General features: G+C 37.0%; 1 protein-coding gene across 1 annotated transcript in view; it reads right to left on the bottom strand.

Moving 5' to 3' along the window:
* Nucleotides 1–16,230, bottom strand: part of ZMAT4 (zinc finger matrin-type 4) — a 223,165-nt gene that overhangs the window by 65,289 nt on the left and 141,646 nt on the right. Inside the window, exon 4 of the mRNA XM_008706305.2 lies at nucleotides 11,727–11,954. Within this exon, the coding sequence (XP_008704527.2) occupies nucleotides 11,727–11,954 (228 nt within the window). The remainder of the gene's footprint in view (nucleotides 1–11,726; nucleotides 11,955–16,230) is intronic.

Genomic DNA, 16,230 nt, shown 5'->3' with positions numbered 1-16,230 from the left:
CACAAGCAGGGGGAGTGGGAGAGGAAGAAGCAGGCTCTTAGTGGAGGAGCCTGATGTGGGGCTCGATCCCATAACGCCGGGATCATGCCCTGAGCCGAAGACAGACGCTTAACCGCTGTGCCACCCAGGCGCCCCGAGACACGTAATTCTGATTGCACTTAGAAATTGGAAAATATGGAATATGGTCTTTAAGTTGGTTAACAGGATAAGACCATTCAAATCCCTGGACATTCATTCAGGACCTCCTATCAGCAATATATTGTTCTGGGTTCTGTCAATTATGTGAACAAAAATAAAACATGGACCACCCTGCCCTAAAGAAACTTTGAAAAGACCAAAACTGGGTTAAAAGTATCAGGACTGATAAAACCAAATGCTCAGGGCTGGGATTCATGCTTCAGAAGAAGGCTCTCACAGTAATGTGGGATGTGGGGTGGTAAGTTAAGAGTAAATCATGGACAGGCCCTGCCATAGAAGGGATGGCCATCAGGGGCTCTGAAGGGCCAACTGTCCACCAAATTCCACTGAACTCACACCCATTTTTTCCCTCATTTTATTCGCTTTACTTATATGCTCAGTGCTACTATTTTCTTTAATTCAAGTTGGCATAATTTCTCACTGGGTTAAATTAATGGCCTTTCAAAAAATCTCCCTGTCTTCTCTCTAGTTCCCTAACCCAAACTCCATGCTGTTGTCTATAGCAACTTCTTTCAGAAATACAAATTCCCTGCCAAAAATCTTGTGATCAGTCTCACGGCGTTCGGGGTTAAATGAAAGTATTCAACTCCTACCATGATCCGACTGTATTTCTCCATACTTCTCCCATTAATCCCAAACCTGGCATTAAGCTCCAGCCACACCATATAGCTCTTCAAAGGGGCCCTATTTCTTTGCCGCCATGCCTTTTCATAGGCTTTGTCTTCAGCCTGCAATGCCGTCCCACTCCACAGCCCAACCTGAATATCTTCCACTTATCTTCCAAGGCCCACCTGACTCCACTGATAAGAAAGTCTAGTAGCTAAGAACTGGAACAAACAGCCCTTAAATTTGTGTGGAACTAGAAAAGGCCCCGAATCGCCAAGGAATTGTTGAAAAGGAAAAACAAAGCTGGGGGCATCACGTTGCTGGATTTCAAGCTATACTACAAAGCTGTGATCACAAAGACAGCATGGTACTGGATCAAAAACAGACACATAGACCAATGGAACAGATAGAGAACCCAGAAATGGACCCTCAGCTCTTTGGGCAACTAATCTTTGACAAAGCAGATAAAAACATCCCCTGGAAAAAAGACAGTCTCTTCAATAAATGGTGCTGGGAACATTGGACAGCTATATGCAAAAGAAAGAAACTTGACCACTCTCTCACACCATACACAAAGATAAGCTCCAAATGGATGAAAGACCTCGATGTGAGACAGGAATCCATCAAAATCCTAGAGGAGAACATAGGCTGCAACCTCTTTGACATTGGCCATGGCAACTTTTTTCATGACACACCTCCAAAGGCAAGAGAAACAAAAGAAAAATTAACTTATGGGACTTCATCAAGATAAAAACCTTCTGCACAGCCAAGGAAACAGTCAAAAAAACTAAGAGGCAGCCCACGGAATGGGAGAAGATATTTGAAAATGACACTACAGAGAAAAGATTAGTATCCAAGATCTACAAAGAACTTCTCAAACTCAATATTCCAAGATCTACAAAGAACTTCTCAAACTCAATACACAAGAAACAAATAATCAAATAAAAAAATGGCAGAAGATATGAACAGACACTTTTCCAATGAAGACATACAAATGGCTAACAGACATATGAAAAAATGTTCAAAATCATTAGCCATCAGGGAAATTCAAATCAAAACCACACTGAGATACCATCTTATGCCAGTTAGAATGGCAAAAATTGACTAGGCAGGAAACAGCAAATATTGGAGAGGATGTGGAGAAAGGGGGTCCCTCTTACATTGTTGGTGGGAATGCAAGTTGGTATAGCCACTTTGGAAAACAGTGTGGAGGTCCCTTAAAAAGTTAAAAATTGAGCTACCCAGTGATCCAGCAATTGCACTACTGGGCATTTACTCCAAAGATACAGATGTAGTGAAGAGAAGGGCCATATGCACCCCTATGTTCATAGCAGCATTGTCCACAATAGCTAAATTGTGGAAAGAGCTAAGGTGCCCTTCAACAGATGACTGTATTAAGAAGATGTGGTCCATATCTATGATGGAATATTACTCAGCCATCAAAAAGAACGATTTCACAACATTTGCAGCAACATGGACAGGACTGGAGGAGATAACGTTAAGTGAAATAAGTCAAGCAGAGAAAGATAATTATCATATGATTTCACTCATTTATGGAATATAAGAAATAGGAAGATCGGTAGGAGGAGGAAGGGAAGAAGGAAGGGGGGGTAAACAGAAGGGGGAATGAACCATAAGAGACAATGGACTCTGGGAAACAAACTGAGGGCTTCAGGGGAGGGGATTGGAGTAGGCTGGTGAATGATGAGGGCATGTATTGCATGGTGCACTGGGTGTTATATGCAAGTAATGAATCATGGAACATTACATCAAAAACTAGGGATGTACTGTATGGTGACTAACATAACATAACAAAAGAAGAAGAAGAAGAAGAAGAAGAAGAAGAAGAAGAAGAAGAAGAAGAAGAAGAAGAAGAAAAAAGAAGAGAGGAGGAGGAGGAGGAGGAGGAGGAGGGGGGGAGGAGGAGGGAGGGAGGGAGGAGGAGGGGGAGGAGGAGGGGGAGGAGGAGGAGGAGGAGGGAGAAGAAGAAGAAGAAGAAGAAGAAGGAAGTCTAGTAGCTTCACTGCTCCTTTCCCACTGTCCCCTTTACATTTCCATACTTAAGCAGTCTGGCTCTTCTACTTGTCCAATAAGACAATGCTTAATCAGTAGCCAGAATCCTCTGTTCTAAAATGAAGACTTCAGTGCATTCTTACTAGGTCCATTTTTTCCCATGAATCAACTGCCCCTAACATGCCCAAATAAACCTAATACTTTCCAATTTAATAGCCCTGCTATTCTTCAGTAGCCAATATGCTGTTTCTGAGCTGTTTCCTCTCAATTCAATGACTGCCAAGAAATTTCTCTTCTCCAAAGCACTCACTCACCCACACCCATACCATAAAGGAGATCTTACTAGGTTTATTTTTTCCCATGAATCAACTGCCCCTAACATGCCCAAATAAACCTAATACTTTCCAATTTAATAGCCCTGCTATTCTTCAGTAGCCAATATGCTGTTTCTGAGCTGTTTCCTCTCAATTCAATGACTGCCAAGAAATTTCTCTTCTCCAAAGCACTCACTCACCCACACCCATACCATAAAGGAGAGATAGGTCAGTTGATCTTTCCTTTAAACACTAAAGCAATTCCAGGGTGCTGTTTTGTTTTGTTTTGTTTGCCCTGAAAAAACATGAATGAATAGTGGATCTCCGGCCAGAAAGTTTTGCTACCCTAAAAATCTGCTAGTGGAATGAGAAAGGCAGCATTGAACAAAGGAAGTATGTAAAGGGTGTATTCACAGGAATGACAGGAGCAAGACAGAGGGAAGAGAGGTGACCTAGAGTAGAAATGAAGCAAGCCCATCGGTAGAGAAAAAGTGGATCATGTGGTTTCACAAGTAAGATGAGCTGCAAACACCTATGTGCACTTAGAATAAATCAAAACTCTGACAATGACCCATTAAGATCTGCACAATGTGACTCTATTTAAACTCAATCTCATTTTACCCCTTTCATTAGCTTCAGGCACTCTGCCGGCCATTAGTCCTCAGGTGTGCCAAGCCCCTTCCCCACACAGGGCGGTGCACTTGCTAGTACTTCTGCAAAGAATGAGCAGGTGTTTCATGTCTGGATCCTCTGCCTCATTTAGGTCACAGTCCAAAATGTCAGCTTCTCTGTAAAGCTGTCACCAATCATCCCTTTTAAAGGAACCTACGTCCTACTTCATTATTTATTATATCACCCTACCTTTATCCCTTTAGCATTTGCTACAGACTAAAAATATTTTGTTTGTTTATTTCCTGTCTTCTTCCCAAGATAGAGACCTTTTTCTCTCATTCACTGTAGTATCTCCAACACTGTGCCTGGTATGCAGTCGGAGTTCAATATTAGCAAATGAATAAAAAATGAAAGGATAAATAAATGAAGAATCAAAGAGGAACCCAAGCAATAACATGTAACAAGCTTTCTGTTTCTAAAATCTTGATTGGAACTTCTGGTTCTATCAACACAGATGGAGATTGGGAGCCCACAATCAAGTTGTTAACCCCAATTAATTTGATCCCCAAATCTTTGGAATCCCTCAGGCATATTGGATTGACCAAGAACAAAGGGAGTATGGTTGTTGGATGAAGAAAGGATGGCTGTTGGATGAAAGCAAACTTCAAATGGTATGTCCTGTCTCTGCTGACTCCAGCCATGCTATCCATCAGGGCAGGCCCAGACCTTGGGCAGAGGAACGCAGAGAGACTATTTTCTTGGTTCTCATGAGGATAGGCCAAAATCTCTGTTAGATTTTAGTTTTAAAAAATGAAGTCCTTGGGGCTCCGTTGTTAAGTGTCTGCCTTTGGCTCAGGGCATGATCCCGGTGTTCTGGGATCGAGCCCCATATCAGGCTCCTCCGTTGGAAGCCTGCTTCTTCCTCTCCCACTCCCCCTGCTTGTGTTCCCTCTCTCTCGCTGGCTGTCTCTATCTCTGTCAAATAAATAAATAAAATCTTTAAAAACAAATGAAATCCTTGACTTGATGTGTCTATTGCATATATTAATTCCACCTGTAAATGAGATGCTTTTCACACTAAAGTCTACAACCACGCGGCAGAATAGTGGTTATTACATACAGTTGTCCACTTGCTTTCTAAATGATTGTGGTGGTCTGAAATGTCCCCACATTCTATAACAATCCTCTCTTAAAAGATGGAGTCTAATGCTCTACCAGCCCTTGAATATGGTCTGGTATTAACTTCTGACGAATAGAATGGGATGCTGGTGATACCTTGCAACCTTCAAGCATTCTACCTGGTATCTCTCGAATGTCTCGTTCTGTGGGAAACTGGCCACCATAGCAGGAGCATCTAAGACAAATCTGGGAAAGGACCATGAGGAAAAAAACTGAGGTCTCCTGCCAACATATGAATGAGTCACCTTTACTTTCTTCTTTCATTCAGTTTTTAAATTTTTCCAGAATCACCCAGCCATGCCACTCCCAAATTCCCCCCATAGAAATTGGGAGATAGTAAAAATCTATGTTTTTTTTAAGCGTCTACACTTTGAGGTGATTTTTACACAGCAATACTTGGACTGGTTGTCTTAGAAAAGTTTTTTTTTTTTTTTTTTTTACCTAGAACACCTTTTTTTCCACTGGAGCACACTTTGAAGCAGACCCAATGCCCAAGCACCACTGCACAGGTATCTTAGGTAGCTGGAACTAGAGGGGTGTCACTGAATGATGGGTCTAAGCTGTCTACTGCCTGAGATATGAGCAAAGACCAAACTAAGATTAAGTGGGACAAAGTATGAGACAGACAATCCATTATCACCTGAAAATCCACAGCAGAAATAACGCAAAGGGTAAAAATCTGTTACTTCAGTGTTCTGTTCATTTTGAGATAGGTCTGCTCTTTCTGACTCACATGCTGCTTTAATGATTTGAAGTCCTATACAAGCTTCTTGTATCCTTTGGAAATTAATCCCCATTCCCACTAGTAAAGGCAGAAACTGCATTATAGAGAGAGTAATAAATACTTGTGACCCCTCAGGGAAAATGTTTTCTCTTCACAGAAGTTTGCTTCCCAATACCAGGCCCTTGTGAATAGTGAATATGATTTCTTTGCATTTCTATATTCATTCCAGCTGAGATGGAGTCATGAATGTCGGGAAAACTCCTTTCTTAAAGCTATATAAGGCACTTTGTAAATGATTCATCCCCAGAAAACTGAGAATTGACTATGCCCATTCTATACTTTAGTTCAAAGCAAGGTTTATGCATTTAAAAACAGTTAAGTCCCCAACTCAACTGTTTTTTTTAAAGAGTTAATTATTCAGAGTTCTATTTAGTTAATGATGAGTCACTAGAAATTGGTGTGCACACAATTAGGAGTTGTGGGTCTAGCCATAATTTAGAAGGGAAACGGTCATGTCACTTCTCTGGCCCTCAGAATGCTGCTCTTTAAAAAAAGAAAGAGAGAGTGAGAGAGGAAGAAAGAAAGAGAAAGAGAGAGAGAGAGAGGGAAAGAAAGAAGAAAGAAAGAAAGAAAGAAAGAAAGAAAGAAAGAAAGAAAGAAAGAAAGAAAGAAAGAAAGAAAAAAGAAGGGAGGGAGGATAAAGGAGTATAATTCAATGACGTTTGATGTCCTTTCCAACACTATCTGCTTATATGCTCAAAACATTATTAAATTTTCAAATGAGTTCCTTTACTTTCTGTCTTCAGATGAGAATTGCACCAGATTTCTAGTTTCCTCTGACACAATGAAATAACAGCATTTTTTACCCTACAACCTTTAAAAGGATAAATAATAAAGTTCTGCAAAATGTATACTGTTTCCACCTAACTATAATCTTATAGTTTATACTGTCACTATTTCTAAATAAGATATTACCTGATATCTGTGTTTTATGGTAGCAAGAAGAATTTAAACTATAAAAACATCTAAAGTACTTTGAGATCATTGAATTTTATAATTTCATAATTCAATGACTTCCTTTGTTTTCTACATTGTACTCTATATTTAGAAAAGGGTGACTATTTTTCTTGTTAAATTAAAACTTGGAAGTAGAGACATCTGTTTTCTGGAACAAATAACGCTGAAGTTGAATTAGTAACCAGGTTATGCATATTAATAACCATTTAGGCCAATTCCATTTAAAATTCTTTGCTAATCTACAATAATAAGTTTTAAAGTTTGATTTCCCACTTGAAGCAAAGGAAGGCAAGAACACTAACACAATTCTATAGATTTTCCAATAACTAAATAATGTGAATACCAAAAAATACAAAAGGTGCAATTTTTTGTGTTATTTAATTATATACCAATAATGGATAGAAAGTTATGCATGGGTTACGGGAATCAAGACTAATATAGAAAAATCAACTGCATTTTCTATATCAGTAATCAACACATAAAAATGAAATTTCAAAAAAATAATTTATATTAGTGTGAACAGAAAATACTTAAGGAAATTTTTTTTTTAAATGTGCAAACTTTTACACTGAAAAGTTGCTGACAGAACTTGAAAAAATCATAAATAAATAAATATAGGATGTTCACGGATTGGAAGACTCAGTATTGTGAAGAAGTTAAATAAATCTCTCCAAACTGATACATAGTAAATTCAATCCCATTCAATATTCCAACAAGCTTTCTGTGTAGAAATTGACAAGCTGATTCTGAAATTTATATTGAATTGCAAAGGATTTAGAAGAGCTAAGCAATACTGAGGAAGAAGAACAAAGCTGGAGAGCTTGCAATTACCCGATCTCAAGATTTTCATAATGCTAAAAGAATTGATACAATGTGGTACTGGCATAAACAAAACGAAGAAATCAATGGAACACAATAGCTTGGACACAAAGAGACTCGTGCAATCAATAGATTTTCAATAACTGTGCCAAGATCATTCAATGAGGAAAAGAAGATATTTTAACAAATTTTCTGAAAGACCTTGGTAAATGTATGAAAACAAAATGTATTTCAACTCCTATCTCATACCGCACATAAAAGTTAGTTTGAGATACATCATAATCCTCAATAAAAGAGCTAAACCTATGAAATGTGTAGACGAAAACATGTCAGAACATGTTTGATCTTGAGTGCTGGCAAAGACTTTTTGGATGTGACACAAAAAGCAATGATCATAAAAGAGAAAAAAGGTTAATCAGGCTTTTATAATTTATTAATGTCTGTTCACCAGACATTTAAAGAAATGAATAGCCAAATTGCAAACTAGGAGAAAATATTTGCAACGCATATATCTGACAAAGGATGTGTATTGAAAACATATGAAAAACTCCTACCTATTACTCAATAATAAAAAGAAAAACAACCAACACTTTTTTTAAAGTAGACAAAAGACATGAACAGACACCTCACAAAGGAAGATATACAAACGACCAATAAGCACATTAAAAGCGTTTGACATCATTAGTCAACATGGAAATGCAAATCAAAGCCATAATGAAATACTTTTCTACACCCACTAGAATGGCTAAAATTTTGAAAACTGAAAAAAACAAATATTGGTGAGAATGTGGTATTTGTTTATGTTGTTTTGGGGAATGCAAAAGAATGCAGCTACTTCGGAAAATATTTTGATCATTCTTTATATAGTTAAAAATACTTCCAACTTTATGACCCAGCAATTCTACGCCCAGGTATTTACCAAGGTAAGTACAAGATATTTTGGTAAAAAAAAAAAAAAGTTCATGAAAGCTTTATTCAAAATAGCATACACACACACACACACAAATCAAGAGGACAATAGATAAATTGTGGAACTTTTGTATAGCAGAATACTACTCAGCAATAAAAAGCAAGGGGCTACTCTGCCTTATATGCAAGAAATGGATACATTTCAAAAACAATATGCTATGTAAGAGAAGCTAGACACACAACATACACGTGTCTCCTCCATTTACATGAAGTTTTAAAATAAGCAAAGCTAATCTAGGTGAAAAAATAGGAAAAGTGTGTCCCTGGAATGGGAAGTTAAATGAACTGGGAAGGGGCAGGTGGGAGTTTTCTCAGGATGGATAAATTATATCTTGACAGGGGTGTGGGTTATACAGGTGTTTGTATTGTCAAAACCCCCTGAACTATGTAACACTTAATGCCTGCATTTCATAGTATGTAAAATAGACACCATTTTTAAAAATTAGAAGAAAAAAATCATAATTTCTTGTAAAAATCATTCCATCAGGATCCTTTTAAAAATAAAAATGATTACCATGTCAAGAATGTCACTGGGTGTTATACGCAACTAATGAATCATCGAACTTTACATCGGAAACCGGGGATGTACTGTATGGTGACTAACATAATATAATAAAAAATCATTTAAAAAAAAGAATGTAGGCTTTTAGGTGTTTTTTTAAAGTTTTGCTTCCTCTATCTATTTAGCAATTATTGAGTACCTATTATGTGTCTGTCGTCCTAGGCGTTTTGAACACATCAGTGAACAAAACAGACATCAATGTCTGTTTTCAATCTAACAATCCATAGGAGTAGGGAGGAAGACAGAAAATCAGGAAAACTGTAATAAGTAAATGGTGTACTGCTTAAAAAACTGAGAAGTTCTATGAAAGAGAGAAAGCCTGAATGTTGCCATATTGTGCTCTAGCTGCATGACATGAGTTTTTAAAAAGTTACGGATATACCTATATTTACTAATTAGTAGTTTTGTCCCTAGTAATTGATTGATAATGCCTTAAAAACATTCCAGAAATAGGTGTGTGTGTGTGTGTGTGTGTGTGTGTGTGTGTGTGTGCTGGTTTATCATCCTTGCTTTATTCCTCAAGCTTTTGCAATATTTAATGCCTGAATAAACATACATCAAAACGTCAGTTGGGGTGGGTGAAAAGGTTGGTTTCAAGGACGTTGTGTTCAATGCTAATCACATCTCATATGCTACTGAGTCACAGTCACATTGAGTTATCAAGTCAAAGAGCAGCCCTTTTTGTCTTCTGTATAAAAGACAAGATGCTCAAATGTTACAGAATTCAGACGCCCAAGTCATTAAATGTGGTTGTACATAAAAGATGCAGCATTGATAATTCAAAATAGACAAGAAGAATGTGCTCTAGAAATAATTCTTCCACAAGTCATAATATCTGGCACAAAACATAAATAAAGCCCTATTTTTCTCCTTCAGTGCCCTGCCGTGAAGGAGTCACTGAGCCAACTTGTTATCTGCCAGTAGCAGCGAGTTTCGGGAAGGCCTTCAGCTATGGAGAGATTCTTTTTGTATTTTTTAACAAGACATAGACAGAGAATAGAAGAAAACCCCCAACAAAAAGCAATAGTACCAACAATTCAAAACAGGCTCTGAGATGAAATTATCCAACATTCTGAAATATGAAGCCCTGTGTTGTTTTTCTGTAGCTAAAAACAAAACCACAATAAAGTGTTTTTAATGTCTGCTCTTATTTGTTGCTCTTAATTACGTATCTTGGAAAAATCCATCTCTAATCAAGCTCTATAGATGTACTAATGGACCTTCAATCCTTAATCTATATAGTGTTAGACGATTCTTTCATGAAAATGTGTCTATTTGCCAGCTACAGCTTGTGCTTTCCTGTCTCTTTGTACGTATATGAATCTGCTCACATGGAAGGCCTGCTAAAATGCACATTTCTGGTTCCCACTCAAATTTCTTTCCTCAGTGAAGTCTTCCTCAACCAACAAAACCATAAGTGACTTGACCCCCATCCCCACCCCTTCAGCTCACACAGCATGAACTTCAGTCCCACTTATCTTGGTCTAAAATTATACCAGGGCATTTCCTGACTACAACAACCCCTCTTGGTGGCTCATAGCCCAGTTAGGGAAAGAATTGTAGGTTACACACAGAGCCCAGTTTAAACTCAGATTGCATTCTCAAAATTCTCAAAATTGAATTGTAAATTTTGTTGTTAGAGCTATTATGAATAATGATTCTTGGTGGTCCCATAAAAGCTCATCTAACCCATATAACACTTGAAGTATAGTATTCATAGCACCCTTTGCAAAATTATTTTCCTGAGAACATGTATTTTCTCAGAAAAAAAATTATATGTGATTCTGTTCTACTAATACACTGCCAACATGAGTTGATCAAAAATGTTTAGGTGATTGAGAAAAATGTTTAAATGGTTGTTGATGATAAAAGATCTTATCAAATCCCACGAATTGGTATATGTCTTCCTAAGAAATCCACACGAATGATCCTCCCCTATGGTTCCCGAGTCTCTACTCAGCAGCTTCTGTGAAACCGCATATGAATTTCAAATGCTGCATGCTTTCCATCACTTGAGAAAACATCTGGCAGGGTGCGGTGGGGAAGCTGAGTGTTGACCATATGGTGGAACCATCTTATCTCAGCTTCCTAGATATTTCTACTAAAGGGACTTGGGCTTGTTTTAAGTTATTAAATAGAGTCAACATGCTGCTTCATTTGGGTTGGATTCATAAAAGCACAAAAGTTTTAATAAGATAATGCTATTTGGCCCTTTTAGCTTCTTCTCTCATACTGCTCATCTACAAAAGCATTCATTAGCAAAGGTGTTTAAAGATAAAGCAGAGGTGGTTCAGTCCACTAAGCAGTTGACTCTATTTCAGCTCAGGTCATGATCTCAGGGTTGTGAGATAAAGCCCACCTCAAGCTCCACACTGGGCATGGAGCTTGCTTGAGATTCTCTCTTTCTGTTGCCCTCTGCCCCTACCTCCTACACCCTCCTTCTCTTAAAAAAAAAAAGGTAAAGTAGAAGGAAAATATCTGGTTCATATATGGGTGGCTTCAATCTGAAAAATAGTCAATAAAAATATGGAAATAACAAAGAGTTTGAAATGAAGGAGATTACAAAAATTAAGCTAGTTTTCTGCTCATTTCCTTTTCCTTCTACTCCTTTTAGATGAGCCTAGATTTTTCCTTAGTAATCAATGCAATTTGTGAAAACACAATCTTTCTCTGAAAGCCCAGCTCTGTGGCAGAAATTAAGAGTTTCTCTTACCTCTTAGTTCCCCCATATCCAGAGTTGTCCCAAGTTGTTCTAGTAAAGCAACTCTTGCTGCATTCTTTTTGTGTTTCTTGCCATCATAATGTTGCTGGGCCATGAGAGGATTGTTAAACCAGGCTGCACAGAGCCCACAGTATCTGTCTGAATCTCTTCTTTGATATGGAGATGGTACCACTGGAGCAGTGTCCACCCTTGGAGGTTTAAGTGAGTTCAGGGGTGTTGCTGTGAAGGAAAACAACCAGAGAGAACAACAGGCCAGGTTAGTCCATTACTGAGTACACTTGTCTTCAATATCTGAAGATGGAAGTGTCTCATGTTCATTCTAGAGCTCGAAATCCAGAGCTTACTGAAAGCAGGAAAATGATCTTTGCCAACCTTCATTTTCGAAGGGGATGCAACTAAAAATTCCTAATTTATTGAGGTCAGATTTCTATGCTCTTATGCTTAAATCTGATAGTTCAGGAGACCATCCCTTAGGAAAAAAGGAAGATTTTCAAAAATAAACTCTTGGAGGTAAGGGATAGATCCATTAATCAAATTATAGCCAAAACTTGAAGTAAACATTTAACAATTACGGCTTGAAAGATTCTGAATGAATGAATTAGACATTTCTGTGTTATAACTGGAAATAACCAATAAATAAAGAATTTGCCCTAGTGATAGAATCAGATCTTTCAGTTACAAGGATTCTAACAGTCGAAAAAAATCGTGCTAATTTTGTTGTCAGTTTCTTCTGTTTACTGTGATAGGTTATTTTCGACTCATACCTGCTAAAATTGATGCTGAAAGTACAATATTGTTTTAAAAGACCAAAAGACAAACAGTATAGAGCAGATGTTGCTTATCTAAACTGAAAAGGCATAATATCACTATTTTGATATCGCACAGCCCCAGCTATTAATTTAAAACATTCCATTGTGAGCTTTCAGTTATTTTTGGCCCAGAAACAAAAAAAAAAAAAAAGAACCTAACTTGAAGGAGTTTACTAAGAGAAAATAAAAATAACTTCTTTCTGCACTACAATATACAATTTGCTTTCCATCCTCACAGTAACTATGACTTGGATTACTGTTCCGTATCTCACATGATGGACTTCAGAGATGCCGAACCATTCACTGGATGATGACATATCTAGTTATGGTAAAGGCAGGACTCCAAATCAAACTGTTAATTTCCAAGGCCCATGTTCTTCACAATACCTCTAAACACTTTTTTAATACTTCTTAATAAGCAATTTTATAATAAGCAAATTTATATACTTTTCTAGACCTCAATCATCTTTGTTCTATACAGGATTTAATTTAATTTTGGAAAAAGGTTCTAATCCAAATATTTTACAAAAGAAAAAGCATTTAAATTCTCATATGGCCCATTAGTCATAATGCAACATAGCAGTACCTTCTGTTGGTCTTTGCCTCTGTAATGTGGAGTGCAGTTGGCAAAACCATGAACATTAGGGTCATTCCACGGAAAAGCTTAAATCTGGAAGCTCAATAACAAGGTAAGTAAACCCTTAATCAACTCCCTAAGCTTTCAAATCAGTTTAATGTGAGTGCTTTTTTTTTCAGATTAAATAATAAACACACAAATAAATACTTGCTAAATAACATTTTGATTCAAGAAATGACTGGTGTTCTGGCAATATCTTGAAAAAGTCTTTTCTTCTCTATCCAGAGATTTCATCAGATAGGGAGGTTTTAGGTAGCTTAGATGAAACTAAATGATATTATTTCTATTGGGACTTAGAGAAATGTAAGTCTCTTAAAAGTCTCATTGCCAGGGGCGCCTGGGTGGCACAGCGGTTAAGCGCCTGCCTTCGGCTCAGGGTGTGATCCTGGCGTTATGGGATCGAGCCCCACATCAGGCTCTTCTGCTATGAGCCTGCTTCTTCCTCTCCCACTCCCCCTGCTTGTGTTCCCTCTCTCGCTGGCTGTCTCTATCTCTGTCGAATAAATAAATAAAATCTTTAAAAAAAAAAAAAGTCTCATTGCCAGATTCAGTTATATATCACCATGTGAAAATAAAGCTCAAAAGTGGGCCATACCACCCCAGCAGCCACCCAGTATCATCTGTTATGACTTAGAAATGCTAATAAAAGCTACAAAGTTGACCTGTATGTAAAAGGACTTCTACCCACTTTTCTGAAGAAAAGTGGATCTTGTTTTCAAAATTTCCTGCAACCTGATCAATTTCTGAGGATTTATATACATCTACTGTTTCTTATTGCAATGGAAAACATATCAAATGTTTGCCCTCAGAATGAATGCTGATTCTTGAAGCATAACTTACTTTTCTCTCAACTGGGCTCTAAAAAAACATCTAAGTCAATTTTATCTATTGATACCTTACATACCACTTCTGGCAGGAGTGGTGCACAATAGAATATCCATCAAATAAGATAATCTTTCTTTCACACAAGACAGTAGGTTAATGCTGCATCTATATTGTAGCTTCTTCTCCTTAATAATGCTACTATCCAGTGTACAGCTCCAAAGTTTAATTTTTCTTATGCTCCTATTTTCAACTGTCACCAATCTCAACCCAGTTTACATTTCCTATAAAGACAAAGGCGGCAACATGAGGGAGTGGAACCCACCTTGACTCGAGGTCAGAAATCAAGGTTGGGTTGGACTCCATCACCCACTGAGCTGTGTGACCTTTGGCAAATCTCTGATGTCTCTGGTTTCCACAAGGTTAAAATTCAGGGTCACCATCTCTTTAAAACCCATAGTGTGGGGATGGAACAAATTACAGAAGCTCTCTCCTCTCTCTCACTCTCTTTCTCTAATGGCTTTGACTGGATGCCAAATAGTGAGGTTATATGGGAAGAGAGCAGTTTCCAGATAATAATGCTAAATCTGTGTGTGAGCATGGATCATAACACCCATAGTTCTTTGGCAAAAGTACATTATTCTAATAAAATGAATGCAAAGTAGGGCAAAGATTATTGTTTGGTTTGAAAACATGCTTATGACAGAACAGTTTAGTCGATGTATAAATTTCATGCTTTATGTTTTTATTTTAATTGCAAAAATATTTAGCTAAATATTGACTTTACTTCCTCTCTGTACAACTCAAAACCAGGAGTTCATTAACCAAAACCAGTAGTTTTCAACCTTGGGCGAACATTAGACTCAGGAGAACCTCAAAAATCTCTATGTCCAGGCTGTCCCCAGACCAATTCTGTTCAATTACATCAGAATCTCAGGGTAGGAGCCAGGCATCAGGATGCTTTAATATCTCCTCCCACATCACCTGGCCCATGTTTCCAAAGTACAGCCAATATTGAGAAGCACTGGCACAAATATTGCCAGACTTTGTTTGAAAATGACTATACAATAGTCCTCCTAGAACTTCACATAAAAGAAAGTCACATACTACATCCCACAGCAACAGGGCCAATGGCTAAAATGCCATATCATTATCTGTGAAGCAGAAAGAAATAATAATTGGCATTTTTTAAAACCCTGATCAATTTCTCCATTTCTTCAAAATATAAAAGTTTTTCCAAAATAGCAGCTAATGTTATAAATTAATATTATGAAAGTTAAATAATAATTCTGATCCCTTGTCTCAAGCAGAAACTCATATACACATCGAACTGCTGAGGCACTGTATGCCCTACCTTTGACTGGCACCATCTCCAGGCTTGTCCACCATTCCTCTCCTCCTAGCTAAACACCTGCCCTGCAGGGTGCTGTTCAGTCCCATCTTCTCTGTGAGGCCTTGACAACCCAAGCAAGAAGTAGTTCTCCCTCCTCTAAACTCAAAACACTAACTGCACAATTCATTTGATATTTCTTAAACAGCACATTATAATCTTAGTTGTATACACCCATGTGTGTATGTGTGCATGTATTAGGGAAATTAGATCATAATACCTACACTTCAAAACTTGATATTTTGGTGTGTGCTGTCTTCTCTAACATATGTCCACAATCTCTTCTCGTTTCAATTCAGAAAGGAACCAAAACCTATAAATTCAAATTTTTCTTCATGATTCATTTTTTATTAAAACCTGAATTCAGAAGAGGTTATTTATAGTCTTTATAGAAATATATATGTGTGTGTGTATATATATCTCTTATATAAGTACTTATATAAATACTACTACTATATAAATATAAATAGATATATAAATATATATCTCTTATATAAATGTACATATATCTCTTATATAAATACTCATATAAATAAAAAATATAAATAATAAATACTCATATATATATCTTATATAAATAATATAAATATTATATAAATACCTATATATAAATATAAATATTTATATAAATACTAAAATGACCCTAATGTTCATGGTTTTGCCAACTGCACTCCACATTACATAAATACTACTTATATAAATACTTATATACTTATATAAGTATATAAATATAAATTTATAAATAAATAAAATAAATGAAATGTGAATAAAATATATAATATATGTTATATGATATATATAATCACTTAGTGTAAACCATTCAGTCCCCAGTATTTT

This window comes from Ursus maritimus, unplaced genomic scaffold (assembly GCF_017311325.1).
Source record: "Ursus maritimus isolate PB19 unplaced genomic scaffold, ASM1731132v1 scaffold_28, whole genome shotgun sequence".
Classification (NCBI taxonomy): Eukaryota; Metazoa; Chordata; class Mammalia; order Carnivora; family Ursidae; genus Ursus; species Ursus maritimus.
The sequence above is the reverse complement of the archived record's forward strand: the minus strand, read 5'-3'. Positions and strand labels throughout refer to the sequence as shown.